We start from the raw sequence: 21,795 nt of genomic DNA, 5'->3' as shown, positions 1-21,795 counted from the left end.
ATGCCAATTACAGATGAAACTCTTCATATTTCTCTCATACATAGGCCTATAAAGAACATGGTGCACAGTGTAAGGTGGCAGATGATGTGTGTGGTATAAAAGATACAGTTAAAAGGCCGACAATGTCTAGATAGACACCAGATTTTACACAGACAATAGGTCAACAGGGACAACCGGTTGACGGATACCAATAGTCGACATGATCGACGCAAGTTTTTCTTTTTTTCTAACCCCAATTCTCCCCTTAGTTCCTAACCCTCCCTCCTAATGCCTAACCACCGGGGTAGGTGCCTGACCCTAACCTTCTAGTGCTCAACCATAAAAATTGGGGTAAGTGCACAACCCTCCAGTAAGTGCCTGACCCTAACCGTCCCTTCTAGTGCCTAACCATAACCATTGAGGTAAGTGCCTAACCCTCCAGTAGGTGCCTAATCCTAATAAAAATGTAGAAAAATAAAAATGTGTTGACCTTTTGTGCCTGTCAAACATCTGGTGTCTCTCTAGACACTGTCGACCTTTTAACTGTCTATCTATAGTCAGGATACCGCAGAAAATGGCCAAACAACTACACCTCACGATCCCATTCAATTTGGTGATACTCATGTCTCTAAATTTGAAACAGACCCAACTACCAGCATATGGAAGTTTAACCTGCACAAAACACATGTAAGATAACATGCTTCGGGTTACCCTAAAATGAAATATTTTGATTATGTTTATCACAGAGTAGAGTATATCCCAACCGGCTCATCTAATACACATCAAAGACGCTCCCCACCTTCAGATCACTTTAAAGCTGCCCACACGCATAGCGATTTTTTACCCGATCTGGCCGATTCCGACACATCGGAACGACAGATCGTGTAAAAAATGCCCAAATTGTGAGTCCCCCGCAGGTCGCACCATCAGATCTGCCGTGCTGTACGGCAGATCTGACAATCTAGGACACAAAGCACTATAAAAAAGTCTGGCTGCAGGAGATCGGATGAAGATTGGACAGCAGATCGTGTGCTGAGCTGCCGGGGAGAGTTTCAGGGGAAATCGGACACATCGTCGGATCGTAAGTATATCGGTGTGTCTGGGCACCTTAAGTTATTGGCTTGTGCATGCCCTCGCGTAGCTTCTACTAATATGTTGTTGTTCTTCCTTCGTTCGTTCGTTCAACACAATGCTGCCTTCTGTGCACAATCGCACCCAGGGCAAAGTCTGCACTGGAGACGTTTCATGTCATGGGACAATGCAATATGGTGACACTTCTTATAGCTGCACAAGTGCTTAATCAAATTTGACTCACCTGCTCTCCCCGCCCCGATGCCCCAGGCAGCCATTTTTCCCCAGGGCTCCTGGACTTCCTGTAATATAGAGCTAGCAAGAACTTTAAATTTGTCCCTTTCAAATGGTGGAGGGGGACCAATCAGAAGCCACAATATTAGTTACAGCTGCTGCTGATTGGCCCTTATTTTCACCCCATAAAGTAGCACTGTTTGCTCCAGAAGGAGAAGACGTAGGTGGGAGAAATTTAGCAATTAGGTGGTAATACAGATTTACTAACTTCTTACAACTTATCCTGTCTTCTGTTGAGCCTGTAATACAAAATGCAATGATTGCATTGCTTCATTCTTAAAACCACACTGATATAAGGGCAAAGACAAATGGGTACAGTGCAGCCTTTCCTGCATCCATTTAATTATTTTCTATAGTAAGAACCCAAAACAAAAAAACAAAAGTAAAAAAAAAAAAAAGCAGGTTGACATCCCTCCATTACCGTCATGGCAAATTCTAAGTATAAAGAGAATTCACAAAAAGATTTGCCTCGTTGTAACATTGTTGTCACAAAAAAAAAAATCAGCTGGGGTTTGTCAGCATGTACTGAAGGGAGTCCTGCCTGCTGTGATGTGTCTGTGTCCCGAGTTGTCAGCTTGAAATCATCCAAAACTTCTCAAGGCCGTGCAGGGGAACCGATAGAGGAGGTGGTGGTGTCTACTGGTCTCCCTGGCACTTACAGGGTTAAAAAAAAAAAAACAAGGGTAGGATTTTCCGCTTTATTTACTTTGATATATATGGCTGACGCAGTGGCAGGCGTGATCCCACAACTTGCAAAAAAGTTAAAAATGTAAACTATATCGGAAAGGTCACCTCTGGCTCCTACAGAATAAGCATTCTCTGCCCCATGGGATGCTTCGCAATGGTAAAAGTTCCACCCCTGTAATTTCCCATGGAGCAGTGGGTAAAGTGGGTTGCAGGGTTGATTTATCGGTGTCCGGGATGTGGGATGAGAAAAGGCGATGGGCTGTGGGTTGATTTCCCTCACTGTCTCGTGTCCTGTGCCAGAGGTGAACGTAACTTCAAAAATACTGCCATTTCCCTAACACTGTGTCCTTAATGGCATCCACGTACTGTGCCGGCACCCAGTATACCCAGTAGTAAGATGCTTCAGTAGGACCCAGCTGAAGTGCCTGCCAACACAACAAGAGACACATCAGAGGTGAGCAAAACGGCTACCGAACAAAAATGAAAAGTATTTTTATTATAGTACTATAAACTTTGCCTTTACTGCATACAAAACATAATATAATGACAATTCCTAACGTATTGTAATTTTTCTCTCTAAAGACAACCTGTGAAGTTTGAGAACATTTGCTTTATATATTGTTGCCCCATGCACTACATAGGAGTAAATGCAAAGCTTAGGGGGTGATTCAATTAGCCACAAGGTGCAGAGGGAACTGCTCGGGCTAATACATTTCCAGAGAGGGAGATCTCGCTGGTTTTAAGTTACACCCCACAGAGGAGCAAACAAATATCGAACAAGGCTTCTGTACGGTAATGGCCGGAACTTTGCGATAAATTGATTTGGCCCATAAGCGTTGCCCAGGAGACAGCATTTGCAAAGAGCCTCTACACCAATCACCTGACGTGCTTCCCCGTAGTTCCACCCACAGCATCTACGCTACGGCAGAGCAAGGGACCCCCGCATAGCCCTGCCAGAGAATCACACAGCAGCCCTGCCTATATCTTTTGCTCCTCTACTGCACGGTCCTTGGAGCCAGTAACTAACAGTGAAATATACCTTTGATTACATTTTATTTACAAACTACAACAATATCACTGTAATAATTAAATGCATTGTTATTTTCTATTAAACATTTGGTTTTTTTCATTTTCTTTAAATGATCTTCAATGGTTCGGTTATTAGCCAGATTTTTTTTTTTCTACAATTTTCGGAGCTCTTCAGGAGGTTTCATTTTACTTAAGTAGCTCACACCCCAGTTAAGGTTGGCGATCACTGGCGTAGTGCTTCACATTGGAGGGAATTCCCGACACAAAGAACGTAACAAGACATGCTACAAAGGTAATGACGGCCCTGCCCAAACAAGAGCTTACAACCTAGAAGGTGTGGGGCACACTTCACCCATAAGGTGGCAGAATAGCAATTATTGTAGCTGTTAGTGGCTATCAGGGACTTCGAAACACTTATGTCTTAATATAAAAAAAAATTTTTTTTACAGCAAGAGGCTACACAGCCCCTGCAGGCACCGTGGTAGTTTCTGGCTCCAGGAAGGTAAATAATTGCAACAAACAATCTTATTTCCTGGCATTAGCTAGTTGGTGAATGCAGGTACTGCCCTAGCTCCTAATGCCAACCAATTGATGATCACAGGTACAGCACTATTTCCTGGCACTTGGTGATTGCAGGCACAGTTATAAAGCTATGTAGCTGTTGCCACAAATGATTGGTAATTGCAATATTCATAACATATTTAGGTTCCCCCATCCATTACAAAAGTAGCATCAGCCGAGCAGTCCCCTGCACTAATGCAGAGGGATCTGGGTACTGGATTTTTATCATGCCATCTGCAGAATATATCTGGTGCACTGAGCCACTATCCAAAGCCCCATTACTGTGCAAATAGGCTGAACAAAACCTCTCATTTGACAGGGGAACAAGCAAACCTAATCTAAAATGAAATACTCATTTCTTTGGTAATATAACCAATATGCTTAAAAGTGTCTAAAAGACAACCTGAGCACATTTAAGCTGAAAGATTTAAAAACTATTTAGATCTCTTTTATTACGTCTGACGTAGAGAATTAAGTGTAGCAGTAATCTCTCACATTGGTCATGTTTTTGGCAAAACATCTAGATCCGAGTTTGAGTTTTTTGAGTCTAAAAACATGTGAGTTTGCATGTTCTCGCATTCTATTACATTAGCTCAAGATGCTCATTTGAAAATATTGGCTAATTTGCCCCAAGCACTATGTCAGATAATAATCTGATCTTTCGTGTCCTCATCAGCAATCCCTGTAAAGGAGGTGTGAATATGACCACTACAGGCCTACGTGAGCCGTCATTTCCTTATAAGGCCCAAAGGGGTCTCTGAAGGAACCAGAGCTCATCCAATTTGGCCATCCATGTGCATGGACAATTTGGAAAGAGCAGCAGGATTTGGCCAATGTAGGCCCGGAGTGAAACGGGTTATTCCTCTATAGATCACAAAAATCAGAGGGGAAAAGCAGAGGAATATTCAGATTGGTCTGTAAAGGCTCTTTCACACCTGCCGGTTTTCACTGGCCGGCAAAAATCTGGGCGTTTTTTTGCCGAGTGTGAAATTTAGTGGTGGATGGAAGCGGGTAGGTCCTTTCACACGGCACGGTCGCCGTGTTACAGCCGGGAATATCCACTGAGAAGGACGGCTGTCCCTGCAAGCCAGTGGAGTATAGGAAACAATGATTCCTTACACACATACCGGCCGGTTTGTACAGCAGCTTCTGCGCATGCCCAGAAAATAAACAATAAAAGTAGAAACAGCTTAAAGCCGCAGCATGTGAAAGGCACTGAACGCCTGAAAAAAACGTCCAGCTTCTGCCTTGCTTGTTACCCGGCCGGGCAAAACCGGCAGGTGTGAAATAGGCCTAACACTGCATTGCAGCAAATGAGCTATTCAGAGGAGGAACAAAAATATTGCAATAAATACAGACTTTCTTTTATAAATATAGCCTACTGAAAAGGTTGCAATAGTGCACATAATTCCTTTTATTAGATTTTCCAGGCCGACGAACATTACAAAAAAAAGAAAGAAAAGATTTAAACTTGAGAAAGTAGGACACTTGGATATGCGGAGATAAGTTCTATTGCACTTACAAGTGCGTACTTAATTCATGTAACAAAATAAATAATAATTCAATATTTTGCATTACTATTGGAGAAAGTTACAAACTTCCATTTTGCATGGAAACAACTCTCATTATAGGACAGTAAAAGGTTTGCTTGACAATATATATAATCTTTACCATCATATGATAATCGTCATGTTCTTCAATTGGCTCGGAGATTACATTTTTAATAGAACCCATGGGAATTTTTTCTGTCCTTTCTGCAAGAAAAAAAGACAAATAGATTATAAATTAGGATACACTGTACTGTATAACAGATTAGCTGAGTAACATTCACCACCCTACTAGTGCTAATCAATGTTATTGGAGCAGGTCTTTATTCTCATCATTTATTCCATGCATATTGTGGAGGCAGCCATTTTGTGGACTGATCCAATATTCATGAGGAAGAAGCCTATCAATTCATTAGGAATTTGTGCTCTAGTGACGAGACAGCTCCATAGTGAGAAGATAGGTTGTAATCCCATAAACGTCGCTTCAGCCTACGAAATGGCTGCCTTCACTGCATATGTCAGTGATGCTTGGACGCAGCAGCACAGAAGCCGGCAGGAGGGCCTCTATTTACACAAGACGCCTCCTGCAGCATTAGCATGCGTTAGTACTGCTGTTACATCCAAAGACGCTGCAGCAATGCTGACAGACTACAACTCTGACTCAGGCCTATAGTCCAAAGCAGCATACACATACAATGTGGGTGGCATGAATGGCACAGTGGTTAGCATTGGTATGAGGAGTTTGTACATCGTGCTCTTGTTTCCTCCTCTGGTCCAAAAAAACAGAATTGTCTGTTACCTGGCTTTGGACTAAATATTAATCCTTGTATATGTCTGTGTGGAACCAGAGGAAGACACACATTGGCAGACAGTCTGAAAGCTGACTGGTCTAGTGATGGCCAGACTTCTTCCATTTTGAAAATAGCTTGATTTGTAAAACCCTAGAATGGGATTACGCAAAGATAAATAACCCACCCTCCCTAGGGCTGTCAAGCAAAGGATAACAGACATTACTCTGTGAGAGAACCAGGGCTATTTCAGTACCCTTAAAGAGAGGACTTTTGTCCACTAGTAAGAACCCCTCTATGGCGTTGAAACAAACAAACAACAAAAAAAAACGGCAAGGTCATCCACTGGGAAGGTGTCAAGTTGGATTAATTTAAGACCTGTGTGGGCCCAGAACATGAAGGCTGGGTGGCCGCAACAAATATAACCATAGAGATGGCTCATGACACTGGAGTACTGGGCACTACTTGTGGTGGCAGTAACTAGGTCCCCTCTCGGACTCCATCTCATGGCGGGAGAAGCCAGTAGATGGGGGGGTGCCGTGCAACATGCTCCAAGCAACTCCAGCTAAGGGATACCAATGAAAGTGAAGAAAAATTGTATTAACATTGACTATTAAAAGTAGCCATAAACAAGAGCCTAGCTCTGTACTGTAAAACTGGAAGTCACTGACGAGCAATCGGGGTATAGAAAGAGAGGAGTTTGAGATTTTGCCAGTAAACTTAAAAGTCCCCAAACTGCCTCTTCTCTCTATACCCAGTGTTACAGTGTCCCCTGTGTATGAATGTAAAAGAAAAAAAAGGAATCTACATAGATAATATAGGACACAGCCCACATGCTCAACATAGTCAGTAGGGAGTCTTTTTATTCAGAGCAGTGACAAGGCCATCGTACAAAACCCTGTGTCCACCATATACAGATCTGTGCTGAGAATCATTGCCTCATGCCCATCAAACACCACCTTATACCAAGCATAACTGCCTCAGGCCGACTGGTAACATACAGATACGGTGTCTAGCCCCTAAGGGTCATATCCCAAGCCCACCATACAATGCTTTAAGTTCAGCAAATCAGCCTAATGTCCAGCTTAGCCCCACGTCCACCACGGGAAGCAGTCAGAATGTCAACACTCACAAGGTCGACAAGCTGAAGTGGACCAGTGTGATGTTGATCCTGGAATGCCGACATGTTACAAATGCGATGTGCAGCATTGTTACGGTGGCTTACCATCATGTTTAAAGTTGTAAAGCCGACACGGTTATAATTCTTTACATTGCATCAGTAACATGTTGGCATACTGGGTTCAACGTCACATTGCCCCTACATCTTATTGTCGACCATCGTCCATGATACATACCGATCCCATCCACAACACATAGCCCTGAGCCCAGAATAATATTCTCATGATCAACAGTTCCACACCCATCACACGCAGCTCAGTGTCCACCATAAGCAACACTACAGACCCAGCACCGCACATAACTATGCCCACTAAACAACGACCAGTGGCAATTACATGCCCGACAGTACTACTGAAGTGAAATCCCTGGGCATCAGGTGGCATGGCGGGACACATGGCTGACCGGCGTGACAGTGCTGATATACGCCAGTTTTTCTAGCTTGAAAATGAAGATGAAATTTACTAATCCACGTCTAGAGGCACCAAGGACACTCAGGAAAGGATCTAATTTTAGCTTTATACAGCTCACTATGTACACGATCAGCCCTATGAAGTTGAAATGTCTGTGTTAACCTCTGGGCAAGACTTCTTTATTTAATTGCCCCTCCCTGATATTACCCATATTGTGTCCCCATTTTATCTTACCAGGATGTAGTGACTCCATACCAGTCCGATGAAGTAGATCTATATACAGACTCCAATGTATCCTGTGCGTCATTAATGTCACTGACAGGAGGGGATTCACAGAACATACTAGCTGTGTATCCCTGTGACTGTAAAGCATGATAATACAGGGGGATCCTGGTACAGTGATGGGCTGTACGGTCAGAGAGACCGGTTCAGGCAACAGTATACGATGACTTCTTTGTATGTAGGCAACATGTACTCTATAGTGTTAGTGATGCCTTTATCCCATCCGATTGCCAGTCGCTCCCATAGTACAGTAACAGTCGGGCCTCTCATTACTCACCTTTTGTACCAATCCATAGTTGGTCTTGCTCCAGTTTGAATGTCAATCGGACTTTGCCCCCAGACTTATTGTACATGCCGGATATAGGGGTAGTTGGGAGTCTCTCCTGTAACACATCGATTGTAGCACTGAGTAAGAACAATATGTCAGGAGAACGCTATCCCCACTATTGACAGCCATGAACTAATGGTTCATTTACCCACAGTAACAACCCTGGCAGCTTGTACTTATTATACTAATGCAAATTCACCCACATGCAATTGTTTTATTTCCACATTCTATTCCATATTACTTAATGGAAAGGTCTAATGTGGTACATGATATATATCTATTTTACATATTTGAGCTGTTGCCTGAGCTGTATGAACCCCACTGACTAGGTGGTTGGCTTCCATAATATATTTACTTATTGGATCGCTGGTATTTCTATCATTTATTTCAGGGATGGGGAACCTCAGGTCCGGGGGGCCTTATAAGACCCCCAGAATCATTTGGTCTGGCCCTCGGAGCTTTTTTCTGCTAGCCCTATCTGGATAGCAGGGTATCTATAATGTCACCCTGCAGCCAGAATCTATGCAGCAGTGCCGCCTGGAGCATCCTTAGGACACTTCAGACAGTCACACCGCTGCCTTTACAGCTCCCCGGAGCATCCTCAGCATGCTCCAGGCATTGCTGTAATCACTGGGGATTGTGGCCCCGCCCCATGTGACATCACACAGAGGGGGCGTGGCCTGCACCGGGTCTGCGAATAATTATATATTTATCAAAATGGCCCTCAGCAGAAGAAAGGTTCCCCACCCTTGATTTATTTAGCAGACGACTATTAGAAATTAAGTGAAAGTGGCATTAACTCTCTTATCCTATTCTAACTAAGGGGGAGATGTACTAAGCCTTGGAAAGAGATAAAGTACCAGCCAATCAGCTTCTAACTACCACTTTACAGGCTGTTCTTGAAAAATAGAAAATGTAAAAGGATATTGCGCACTGGATTCAGAAATGATCGTTAGAGGTGAGCTGCACTTTTTGGGACGGGTGTCTGCCCTCCTATGTTAAATACAAATACCTGATCTATGGTCATAGATCAACAAATTGCACTCAGAACCTATAACCAGAAAGTGTGTGTTAGTTGTAGGTATGTGGAATATTGATAATTTCGGAACTAGATTTATTGTTATAAGACTTTATTGGGGTAGAGGTAGAAGCTAATAAACTAAAAGGATAATAGTTCATTTGACTGAATGTTGACAGTCAATTTACGAGATATATGCCGTATAAATGGCAGTGTTCAGTCTCTGAAGAAAAAAGGGGGGTTGATTAAAACAAGAAAAAAACAAAATCAATCCATAATTGATGTGGTGAAGCAATGGTGCTTCAGTGGTGATGCAGACCATAAAGTTCACATTCGGTTGTGTGATTAAATTGAATGTTGGTGCGGCGTCCCGGGTTAGGCTCTGCGGCCATACATAGGTTTGGATACACACCTCCACACACTCGGACTAGGGTCCGTACTACTTACCCCGGGAAGACCCAATTAATAACAGCCAGCCGTGGATTATCCATCAGCAGCCCTATTTATTTATTTATTTACAAGTGCGGGACCTCTACCCCAATAAAGTCTTATAACAATAAATCTAGTTCCGAAATTATCAATATTCCACATACCTACAACTAACACACACTATCCGGTTATAGGTTCTGAGCGCAATTTGTTGATCTATGACCATAGATCAGGTATTTGTGTTCTTGAAAAATGACAGCTAGGAGCAAATTGGTTGGTACTTTCTCTCTCTCCAAGGCTTAGTACATCTACCCCCCATTATTTTAAACCATTTAAGCCAATGAGATCATTTAGATTTTGTAGAACAATCCAATCCAAAAATAGACTCAAGTGCATTATTAACAAATAATTGCTCAGGGAGATTCTTTAGGAAAAATCAATTATATTGACTGATTTTCAGCAACGTCACAGTTTATTATGTTACAGCATCTTGTCTAGCCCCCTCCCCCATCCCCATTAATTTCCCCCAATTGGACTCAAAGAACAAAGGGCAACATTTTAAATGAAACTGCAGTGGCAGCCTGTACACCTAAATATCTCCCAACACTCAAACATGAACAATTGGGATAAAACAACTCCCTTTCTCCTAACCCCCTCCCAACTTTGAGATAATGCTCCGCCATTTTGTGCAAAGCCACCCATTTTAAGGTTCGCAATTTGGGACAGCTGGGAAATATACAGCTAATTAATTAAGCTAAATCCATATGTATGAACGTGCAGCTAAATCGATTCAAAAGGGGAACTAGTGATACCACAAACATCCAAAACTGATCACTCACATTTTAATAATTATTGGCTGAACCCACAAAATGGCTGCCTCCAGTATGGCAACAGTGTTCTAGATTGCCTGATGGTATGTGGCTATAATGTCGACAAGAACATTGCAGACTACCATGTTCGCCACATTAAAAGGCTAATATAGCATTTTAACGCTGTCGACAGTATAATATGCTGGTTTCCCAGAATATATCACGTTATATTGCAAACAGCATTAAAATGCTTTAATTAGCATTTTAATGGGGTCGACATCGTGGTGCTAGGATTAAGGTGCCCATAAAAAGTCTGTCTACGACATGACGTACCCAAACCCTCCTGATAAGCTGCAGCTGAAAGATGCTCTTACCTGCACACCTTTCAGAGACGGCATTACATCTTCCGGCTTGCCCTTGTCCAGGACCTTTCTGTGTTGCTTAAAATACAAAACATGAATAAGTTACGGATATGTTCAGCAGAACAGGAAGTCAAGGGTGCAAAGAAAAATTGCTTCCCACTTTAAGCAGACGCCAGGAAACACTGACAAAGGGCCCAATTCAGAGATGTACACTAATGCAATCGCAGCTGCAATCCCGCACGCAGCTGCTGTGCAAAAATATGCAAATGTCGCAGACAAAGGAAAATGCACTGAGACGCCCATCGGGGCCATCGCAAATCCAAGCAACTGCATAAACACACGCAGCCGCCATCGCAGAGCATTACATAATTGGCCATCTGAGAAGCCCTATGGTCCGGCAGTATGGCACCTGAACTGAGACGTCGGAACCACTTTACCTGCTTACGGGATAGCAATTGTACTCTAAAACATGCCTCGGAAATGGTCGCGACGTGCTTGCATTTTTGCCTCCACTCCCCGTAACCGCACCCAAAGTCCCTGAATGTCATATCACTGCAAAGAAATCCTCAGTGCGAGCGACATCGCTAAGCTGCACACGTGCAGTCCACGATAATCGCACAACTGCGTAAATATCGGCATTGCGGAATTACCTGACTCAGGCCCAAAGTTCTATGGTGAACCAGGCACATCTATGCCAGTTACAGTCCACAAATACACAGCCGTCCATCAAGTTCACTACGAACATTACTTATTATTATGTTCAAGGATCCAACGGGTCCACGTAAGAATAAAGGAATCCTAACTCTAAAATCACAAACTAAGCCCATCCTAAAGCTAGGTACACATTAGACGACTCGCAAATGATGGAAAGTCGCCAACGATTTCCCTTGAACTCCCGGGAAATGATCTAGTGCATACACACTGAGCAATGTAACAAATGACCAAACGATATATCTTGCATCGTTTGGTGGTTAGATCGTTACCTATATAATGTAACCCATATCGCCTGGTTGTTCGGTATTGCATACACACTGCACGATCTGAGGGGAATCGTTAACGAGATTGACAGATCTTCCTGCATGTACAAAAGATCTGAAGATGCGACGACCAACGCCGCAGGTGCATGCATAGTGCGTACACACTGGATGATTTGAATGATTTGTCGTTCCGATGCGTCGGAATCGGCCAAATCATTCAAAATATCGTCTATTGTGTAGGGGCCTTAGGGCCTGATTCAGAGCCGCTCATAAGCGGCCACTCGTTCGTTCCGAGCGATGTTTGCTCAACTGCGCATGCGTACGGATCGTAATACGCATGCGCGAACCAGTCAGTGCGGCCGAAAATCGTTTGTTCGCTAAATAGCGAATGCCTGCTATTTTGAGCGACAGGAGGAGGCGTATGTGGGTGGTAACAGGGGAAGGTGCTTGAAAACAGGGACTGGAGATCCGAACGCAGGCGTGCTTAAAGGTCAAAACGGGCGTTTTAAGGGTGTGCATAATTAATACAGCAGTGTCATTGACCACGTCACTGGGTTATTTTATAGTCAGAACTGCTCGCAAGATTGCGGTAGGAAAAACCAACCACAAGAATAGCGAGCAGTTCATACGCTGGTCGATGTACTCGATTAATTTAATAAATAGCAGACATGACGTAGGGTGCGAGCGGCCAGGGGGCGTCGTTTTCCAAAAAACGACCGCATGTTTTGTTCGCACATTCAGACCTAGAGGCGTGAACTGACCGCAAAGAGCGAACGGTTCATTTGAATAGCCAGCCCCTTTTTCCTGAACGAGCGAGCGCAAATAGCGTCCGGCTCTGAATCAGGCCCTTAGAGCGTTATACCCAAATCCTTACTTAAAAATAGGTAGTATTTCCACGTAAAATATTTAGTATATTTGTAAGACAATGTATTACACATCCCTTTTTTTACGTTTCATTATAGAATTATTACATATTGGTCAGAGCTGTCAAATGAGATGGCATGTGGCCTCTGTCTTGTGTTCTGATTGGTCAGGGCTGTCAAATGAGATGGCACGTGGCCTCTTTTTTGTGTGTTGATTGGTTAGGGCTGTCAAATGAGATGGCACGTGGCCTCTTTTTTGTGTTTTGATTGGTTAGGGCTGTCAAATGAGATGGCACGTGGCCTCTTTTTTGTGTTTTGATTGGTTAGGGCTGTCAAATGAGATGGCACGTGGCCTATTTCGTGTGTTCTGGCGATTTACCTTCTGCCTGCACAGCGGCTCTTTCTTGGTTTCTTCCTCCTTCACCTCTTGTTGGACGGTCTCTTTGGGGGTAGTAACAGCCAATACGTCATTGATGGTGGACCCTACCACCATAACCTTTGCCCCATTCGTGACCTTGATATCCCGAAGAGTTTTGTCCTCGGGGAGAAGCCCCTTAAACATAACTTTCTGCATAGCTGGTGGAAGACCTGAAAGAGAGAGAGAGGGGCAGACGGCTGAAATATGTACTGGGAGAAGAATAGGAACATGTGCATTTAATTACGCCTTAAACTCCATGATGTCCCCCCGTGTGTACCTGCCCTATTTGTGCATGTGTACAGTTACTGTGTTATGAAAGAAGGTGTCCCGTTGTTTTGTTCCACTTGATGAAATGTATTATAGATTGTAAGCTTGCGAGCAGGACCTTATTAACTCTGTTACTAGCCAGGGGCTTTACATATAGCCAAATGTAAAGTGCAACCGAATATCATGGCTCTATATAAAGAAATGTTAATTATGTATGTGCACATGAAAAGATGAAAGAACATAAAGCAGGAGTGTAACAGGGAGACTGCATCGCAGGACTCCTCTGACGTTAGTGTAATGTTCTAATTGGCTTCCCTGCTCACATATATTATACGGATTGGGTACGGGATGCCGGCGCTCAGGATCCCACCACAGGAATCCCGACTGGGTGAGAATGCCGACACTTGTCCGGAATTCAATTCAGAACAAGTATTTTTAAGCTCCCGGGATGAGAACCTGGAGCTATTCAATGGCCAGCGCTGTAATTCCACAACTAGCGGATCTCTGCTTGCAACTTCCTGAGCTGCAAGAAGAAATCGGAGCTAGCTAGTGCCTTGGACAAGCATGGCGTGCGGTAACAGCATCATGCCACGGCACTTAAGTCAAAAAATGCAGTTTGCCATCATTGAGGCAACATTTATGCAATCCTATACAGGGATCTTACATTCGTGCACAATATGTAAGTATCATAATAAAGGGTTGGGTACGGGGTCCTGGCGGTCAGGAAGGTGACGGTCAGAATACAGACAGTCAGAATACAGACAGAATAGTGTTTTAACCCTTACTCTAGCTCTCCCACTAATCCACCAATCCCGCAGCCTAACCCTAACTCTCCCCTCCTTATAGCCTTACCCTCCCCCTAGCGCCTAACCCAAATACTGTCGGGATTCTGGAGCCGGGATGCCAACTACATCCCATAATAAAGGAAGTGACACGATCTTGTCAAACTGAGTAGGGGGCTAGGAGACTTTTTATAGCCCTTATACAATGAGGTAGGGGTAGAATAGCTCTCTTTGCACATGTACATTAAGACAGAGCTCAACAAATCCCGGTCACCATGGCGACTAAGATTTTAGTCCTGGCCACCGAGTTTTCCAAGCCCCCCCCGCCGCTGCAGGGAGCCTCCATTTGCAGGAAGCCCGCTGAAATCTTACCAGCAGGCGCCCAACTCCCTGCAGCGGCGTCCGGATCCCCCCACGGGCACTATGGGAGAGACGTCATGACGTCTCTCCTATAGTAACGAGGAGCAGGAGACGCCAGAGCTCACTCCTAAGCTCCGGATCCCCCCACGGGCGCTATGGGAGAGACGTCATGATGTCTCTCCCATAGTTCCAAAGAGCGGCGGACGGCAGCGGACGCAGGATCCGGGTTTAGTTAAGTATTTTTTTTTTGTGTGCGCTCGGCACTATTACAGGGGGCTTACTACTGGGGGCACTATTACAGGGGGCACTATTACAGAGGGCTTACTACTGGGGGCACTATTACAGGGGGCTTACTACTGGGGGCACTATTACAAGGGGCTTACTACTGGTGGCACTATTACAGGGGGCTTACTACTGGGGGCACTATTACAGAGGGCTTACTACTGGGGGCACTATTACAGGGGGCTTACTACTGGGGGCACTATTACAGGGGGCTTACTACTGGGGGCACTATTACAGGGGGCTTACTACTGGGGGCACTATTACAGGGGGCTTACTACTGGGGGCACTATTACAGGGGGCTTACTACTGGGGGCACTATTACAGGGGCGGGTATGGGCGTGTTGCAGAATCTGATGACCATTAAAGAGGCATGTGTGGTGATTTGATGGCATGTGGGGAGGTTGAGGGGCACTGAAAGGGCATGTGTGGTGGTCTATACAAGTTTTCACATATTTTGGTAATGGACAATGGTCTGGATCCTAAACTTTTAAGATTCCTCCTAGATTTTACAGAAATTTGTCAAGTCCTGCATTAAGAGATCTGGTGCTACATGTATCTACGTCCAACAAACCTGAAAATGATTATTAGATTCAGGTAAAACTATATCTAATCATTTTAATATCAGCAGAGAGCTGACCTGGACCTTCCATACATACACTGGCACACAGGGAAATCCTGGTCCTGATTGTGGTGGTATGGGGACTGTTGGGGGCAAAGCAAAACAAAGAGCAAGTAACTTTGTACCTGGACAATACCATGCTGCACTGCAGGTGGCGCAAATGGAACATGTGCAGAGAGTATTAGATTTGGTAGGAGTGTCCAAACTGAAATCTAGGTTGCAGTGTAAAAATAAAGCTGTCCAGCATTTGTGGGCTACATGCAAAATCAGCCGGTATTTACCCTGAATGCAAAAGCAATAAATGTTTTTGCACCCCTTGCATTGCTGCCTGGTTTGTCCAGGTGCAAAGTTACTTGCTCTACTTTGCTTTACTCTCAATAGAATCAGGCCCACAGTCACGCCACTGAATCTGGAGCGCTTTGTACATACACACTCAGCACAATGCTTTTGATTTGAACAATTAGGCAACTAGAGCGGCAGGAACGGAGTCACTCTGGTGCTCTGAGAGCTCAGGTGCATTAATCCTGGTGAGAACGGGGTCAGGCGGCCACCACTGAGATGTGACGTAAATAGCGCCATCAGTTATAAAGCCACCATCCGGTATGTAAATCTACCAGCCAGCAAGTTACAGGATAGAGCTCTATTAACACATCCATTGATTCCTAGATGAAACAAATGGTCTATTTAGAGTTTGGAAAGATTTCTCTGACTCCTTAAAAGATCCAACATAACTGACAGGACGCCTTTGTCTGGCTCCTTAATACTACATTTGTTTATCCATCAAATAGAAGTTTATATTGTGTAGGGCTCCTGTGTTTAGGACATAAGAAATGGTTGTGTGCTTTTGCAATTGTATTCCTGTGTAAGGGCCGGGATTAGAGTAGAGTAGGGTTAACACATTTCTTTTTACCAGTCACACGGGACCTTATTATATCTCCACCTAGTGTCAGCGCTACTAGACCCAATGGAAAATGGGTATATCAGTGTCTATAAGCGCTAATGGCAGGAGATGCAGGATTCAAGTCACACCTCCCTCTCACTGCCATGCTCAGCCCCTTTGTTTCTGCATTAGCTAAACATATTCAGTCTTGTGTACAGCAACCAGGGGGCAAAAGGAATAGGACCTGGTTCCCACTCTAGCCTCCCGAGTGGTCATCACCTTGTCTCTGTGGATAGTGGCATGCCTCCTGGACCTAGATGCAGCCTTTGATACAGAGGACAACCCCTTCCCTCCTTCAGTCACCGTGACTCTATCCTTACTTGGTTGTCCCCTTACCTCCTTTATAGCCTCCTCCTCATCTGCCCCCCACCCCCCTCTCCCCCTGTCAGTGTACTCTTGTTCTTGGCTCCCTCTACACCACCTCTCTTGGAGGTCTCATCAGTTTCTTCGGCCTCCAGTACCACCTATATACCAATGACACCCACTTTTGTCTCTCCTTTCCTCACCTCTATCCCCTCTTGTATCTCTGTCTTACTGCCATCTCCTCCTGGCTGTCCCAGAGCTTTCCCAAACTCTGAATTTCTAGAATCAAACTTATATTGTTTTCTCCCATCCAGGACTCAGTCATCTCCTCCTCTCACTACCTGATGACAGCACAACACTCACCTGTCCCTCAAGTCTGCTGCCTGGGTGTCTCACTCTCAATCCTGCTGCTCCCACCTTTACAACATTTCTAAAACCAGACCTTTCCTTACCTTGGACACCACCAAAACCCTCATTCATGCACTGGTTATTTCCCACCTAGATTACTACAATCTCCTCCTCTCTGGCCTTCCTCTCACTTGTCTCTCCCCACTTCAATCTATCATAAAAGCTGCTGCCCATCTCACTCACCTGTCTCGCTGCTCAGTGGTGGCCTCCGCCCTCTGTAAATTGCTGCACTGGTTCCACATCCATCACAGATTCAGTTTAAACTCCTCACACTCACTTATAATCCCTCAGCCACGCCACTCCCTCATTCCCCCCTTTATGTCTGTCCACACTCCCCCCTGCCCCCATCGCTCCTTTACAGACCGCTGCCTCTCCTCTGCTCTGATCACCTCCGCTAACTCCCGCTTCCAAGATTTCACCTGTGCTGCCCTATTGTTCTGGAACCCAATCTCTCACTTAATTAGAATTTCAGACAGCTTCTGCTCCTTCAAACCAGCCATCAAGACTCACGTCTTCATACAACACTATCAGCCACCAGAACTCTCTACTCAGTACCTCTGCTGCCCACCTACTCTCCCTCTCTTTTGTTGTTTGTAAGCCCTCGTCTCTCCTCCTATCCCATAAGTTCTCTCGTCTCCGTTCTTCACACCGGTGACTCTGATCCTGTCTGCCCCTTAAGTGGGCATTGATTGCTGTTTGTTCTCTAATCCACCACCACTGCTAGCTTCTACAAGTCTTAATGAGTCTCTCTATCCTACCCTCTTCTAAACTTATCCCCACCCCCATAATTTTGTTACCTCTGTGACAGTGCTACAGACACCTTGTGGAACCTACAAATAATAGTATACTCTAATACTATAGATATTATCTGTCCAGTAAGCTGCCTAACCTATTGCCACAGTGAATATATTTAAATAATTGACCTGTGACACTTCTAACTGGTCATCGGTCTGGGGTACAGCAGATGCCAGAGATGGCACAGCTGACTTGCTGTCTGAGCGTCTTGTCCTCTATTGGCAGCCTAACCTGTTGCCATAGCGAATATATTTAAATAATTGACCTGTGACACTTCTCATTGGTCATCAGTCTGGGGCACAGCAGATGTCAGAGATGGCACAGCAGATGTCAGAGATGGCACAGCAGATGTCAGAGATGGCACAGGTGACTTGCTGTCTGAGCGTCTTGTCCTCTATTGGCAGACAGAGGTGGATTGTAGATTTATCTGTGTGGGCTGTAGGAACTAATACACTCTCTCCTTCCAATTGCAGGGGATAGCCAAGCCTTTCACTCCAATTAGTGTAATAAGAAAAAACTAAGAAATATCAATGCGTGTCAGGGCAAAAGCCTTGTGCCCACCTCGCATGCATGGCGCTAGAAAAAGAACTGAGAAAGGGCAGCGGAACAGGAGGAATCGGTTATCTTTACCGCTCAAAACATAACCTGTGTCTCCCCTACTGCTGAAGGGTAAATATAACCTTAACATGCTGCTGGACGAATTGGATTCTGACAAACTGACCTGTATGTATGTATGTGCGTGTTTGTGTGTGTGCGTGTGCGTTTATGCGTGTCTGTGTAGTAGAGAGTTTAAACTTCAGTGGGGCAGGGACTGATGTTAATCATTAAATATACCCTGTACAGCGTTACACGATATGTAGGGGCTATATAGATGAAAGGTTAATAATCATAATGGTAGCATGCATATAAGATTTAGGTACAAGATAAATCCATAATGCAGACAGGCCTTTGCATGTTTCATGTCGCCATAGTTTTCGTGCCTTCACTGGCGATGTTCATGTACTTCTATCAAGTGTGTGGAAAAAGTCATGTTCCCCGATTCTGGAGCCCCCATCCCAGGAGGTGCGAGTACCTGTGAGTGAATGAATCTTCTGTTTAAGGCTTGCTCCTGTGCTATCCAATGGAAGCTTCACGTCATACTTGTTCTTATTCCAAATAATCTTAAACTCTACAAGCTCTTTCTCTGACTCAGCGTCCCCTCCGTTGCTCACAGCACCATCGGCCTCAGGGTCTGTGGAGCCGCTGTCCTGGGGGGCCTGAGAATTCTCGTCTCCGTCCTCTGCACAGCTGAGCTTTTCTGTCTGTCCATCCGCCTCCATCCCCAGCTCTTCCACTTCTATAGGGAAAGGGACATGAGCCGGTTAGGTCAGCCGCGCACAAAACAGATCTTTCCACACCAGCTGGATAATTGTGTCAGCAGAATCTAGGTGACGACCTCTTATCTCTCCCACCATGAAGCTGACACTAGGATCAGACACGTGTGTTGGTACAAATCTTGCTGAATGGAGGAATCTCTATATTAAGATCACCTTGTCTAACTATAGCAGTAAAATGAGCCGATTTATTGGGGTACACTCCTTCCCCAAGGATACACTACCTGTAAATCTCCAGCTGTTTTGAAACTGCAAGTCCCAGCATACTCTGCCAACAATCTGGAAAATCATGCTGGGCGTTGCAGTTTCACAACAAAGGCCACGGGCTGTCCTTACCCGGCTTACACTCAGTGGAGACTTCAATTTGGTGGATCAAACTAATATTAAAATGATTGCATTCAATGGGAACTAGTGACATAACTGAGGCATGAGGCACAACATGCCACCCCCAAAACACGACATGACTACTGGATACATTTAGAATAATTCTACTGTAGTGCAATGACGTAGCTAATGTCACATGGGATGCAGGGGAGCAGTTGCCATGGTCACACAGCATTATAGGGGAGGCATTATCAAATGACATGACACACAGTGACTTATAAGTAGCATGGTTCAAAATGCACACATGCTGTAACACAGATCAATCATGTTATTAAATAAATCCCTATTACTATATTCATGTACTCAAACCTAAGGGCAATACAATGGCGTGTCACCTGAGCCATATGGCACAGCCGGGGGTTACCCACCAAGTCAGCTGTCACAGGTTAATAATATAAGGGAAATTTATGAGAGACATTTGGCACACAATGAGTAATACTATGAACAGTAGAGTTATGTAAAAACATTAGGGAAATTAAGCTAAACATTAATTGCAACAAGTAAAAAGAAGATGGCACATTAAGGGCAACTATAGGACGCAAATGGCAAAAAATGTGATAGGAAATATGATGTAAAGGGGTCCAATTATGAGGGAATCTATGCTGTACACATGCCACACAGAGGGAAGCTACACGGGGCACACAGCATACAGAGGAAAGCTACGCACACCACATGGCACACAGAGGGAAGTTGCAATGGACACATGGCACACAGATGGCACAAGGAAAAGCTATGTTTCCTAGATGGCAAACAGGGAAACCAAAATATTACTGAAGGCACAACAATGAATCACAGATAGTACACTGGTGGCAGGATTGTTTAGAAGATTGCATGTGGGGAGAGCTCTAGTCCACAGATGGCACAAAGGGGGGATGGAGGTTAGCAATGGGGGAATCGTCGCTCCACAGATGGCACACAATGGATGGAGGTTAGCAATGGAGGAATCGTCGCTCCACAGATGGTACTCAAGAGATGAAGCCATGCTTCTCATATGGTACACAGGGGCAGCTAAGTTCCACATTTGGCACACAGGGGGGTAGCCATATTCCACAGATGGCACACAGGGGGGTAGCTATGTTCTACAGATGGCACACAAGGGGGTAGCTATGTTCCACAGATGGCACACAGGGAGAGGGCTGCTTTGTTTTAGCGATGGGACAGCTATGTTCCACAGATGACACACAGGGGTCAGATAGCATACTAGGCACAGCTAAGTTGTACTGATGGCACACACAGGGAAGCTATATTTTGCAGACGCACACACAGGGCAGCTATGTTCTGCAGATGGCACATACGGGCAGCTAAGTTCCACAAGGGACACAGAATGGGGCTACTATGTTCACAGGTGGCACCCAGGGGACAGCTATGTTCCACAGATGACACATAGGAGTCAGATAGCATACAAGGTGCAGCTATGTTGCACATATGGCACACACTGGGAAGCTATATTCTGCAGATGGCACACACGGGCAGATATGTTCCACAGGGGTCACAGCATGGGGCAACTATGTTCACATGTGGCAGTTATGCTCCACAGATGGCACACAGGGGGCAGTTATGTTCCACAGATGGCACACAGGGGGCAGCTATGTTCCACAGATGGCACACAGGGGGCAGCTATGTTCCACAGGTGGCACACAGGGGGCAGTTATGCGCCACAGATGGCAGTTATGCTCCACAGATGGCAAGCAGTAGCGTGTTACAAAGTAAATCATGTGATGGGGGTGGCAGGCAGCAGGGTATATAAAGGGAATGGTGAGCAGGCAGTTACTATGTGAGAGGGTCATCAGAGGAGGAACTAGCTGTGGCAGCTGGCAAAATAAGCTGAGTGAGTGGCCGGCGTATAGCAACAAGCGGCCGGTGATCTGAAGACGGGTCACAGATGTTATCACATAGCCCTGCCCTCTGGGGGACCCGGTACCCACCGTCCTGGGACGCCATGATGATTGTGTACAAGTCTCCAGCGCGGGGGCTGCCGGGACAACTCACAATTAGCCGTTTTGGACCCAGTCGGCTACTGTAGCCCTGGCAAGAACCGGAAGAATCAAACACCATAGAGGCATACAAAGCTGGGCAAGAAGGGCCTCCATCTGCCCACCGGAAACCGAGTTGACGGGCTTTCCGGAAATATGTTTGTCATGTCTCCATTTACCTCTATGTATTGAAAAGTAATGTGTTCTTCAACTAACTACACCATTGTACCGACAATGTACCCCTTTGTACTCTTATAGTGTTTGTGTATTCTTTCACC

At 45.0% G+C, this 21,795-nt stretch overlaps 1 protein-coding gene across 2 annotated transcripts; it reads right to left on the bottom strand.

Moving 5' to 3' along the window:
- Positions 1 to 1,651: 1,651 nt before the first annotated feature.
- On the bottom strand, positions 1,652 to 21,633 carry UBFD1 (ubiquitin family domain containing 1). Of its 2 annotated transcripts, none has more exons than XM_088470348.1 (7): positions 21,470 to 21,633; positions 18,860 to 19,123; positions 12,993 to 13,201; positions 10,786 to 10,851; positions 8,105 to 8,210; positions 5,293 to 5,375; positions 1,652 to 2,456 (listed from the first exon to the last, which is right to left on the bottom strand). In XM_088470348.1, the coding sequence occupies exons 1-7, from the start codon at positions 21,597 to 21,599 to the stop codon at positions 2,346 to 2,348; spliced, it is 969 nt and encodes a 322-aa protein (XP_088326474.1). In that variant the 5' UTR covers positions 21,600 to 21,633; the 3' UTR covers positions 1,652 to 2,345. The 2 variants fall into 2 exon arrangements, with proteins under 2 accessions (XP_088326474.1, XP_088326475.1); XM_088470349.1 differs by lacking the exon at positions 21,470 to 21,633 and adding an exon at positions 21,316 to 21,398.
- Positions 21,634 to 21,795: the final 162 nt, after the last annotated feature.

Source organism: Taudactylus pleione, unplaced genomic scaffold (genome assembly GCF_031769625.1).
Source record: "Taudactylus pleione unplaced genomic scaffold, aTauple2 ptg000098l, whole genome shotgun sequence".
Lineage (NCBI taxonomy): Eukaryota > Metazoa > Chordata > Amphibia > Anura > Myobatrachidae > Taudactylus > Taudactylus pleione.
Note: the sequence above shows the minus strand (reverse complement) of the source record. Positions and strands in the feature narration are given on the sequence as shown.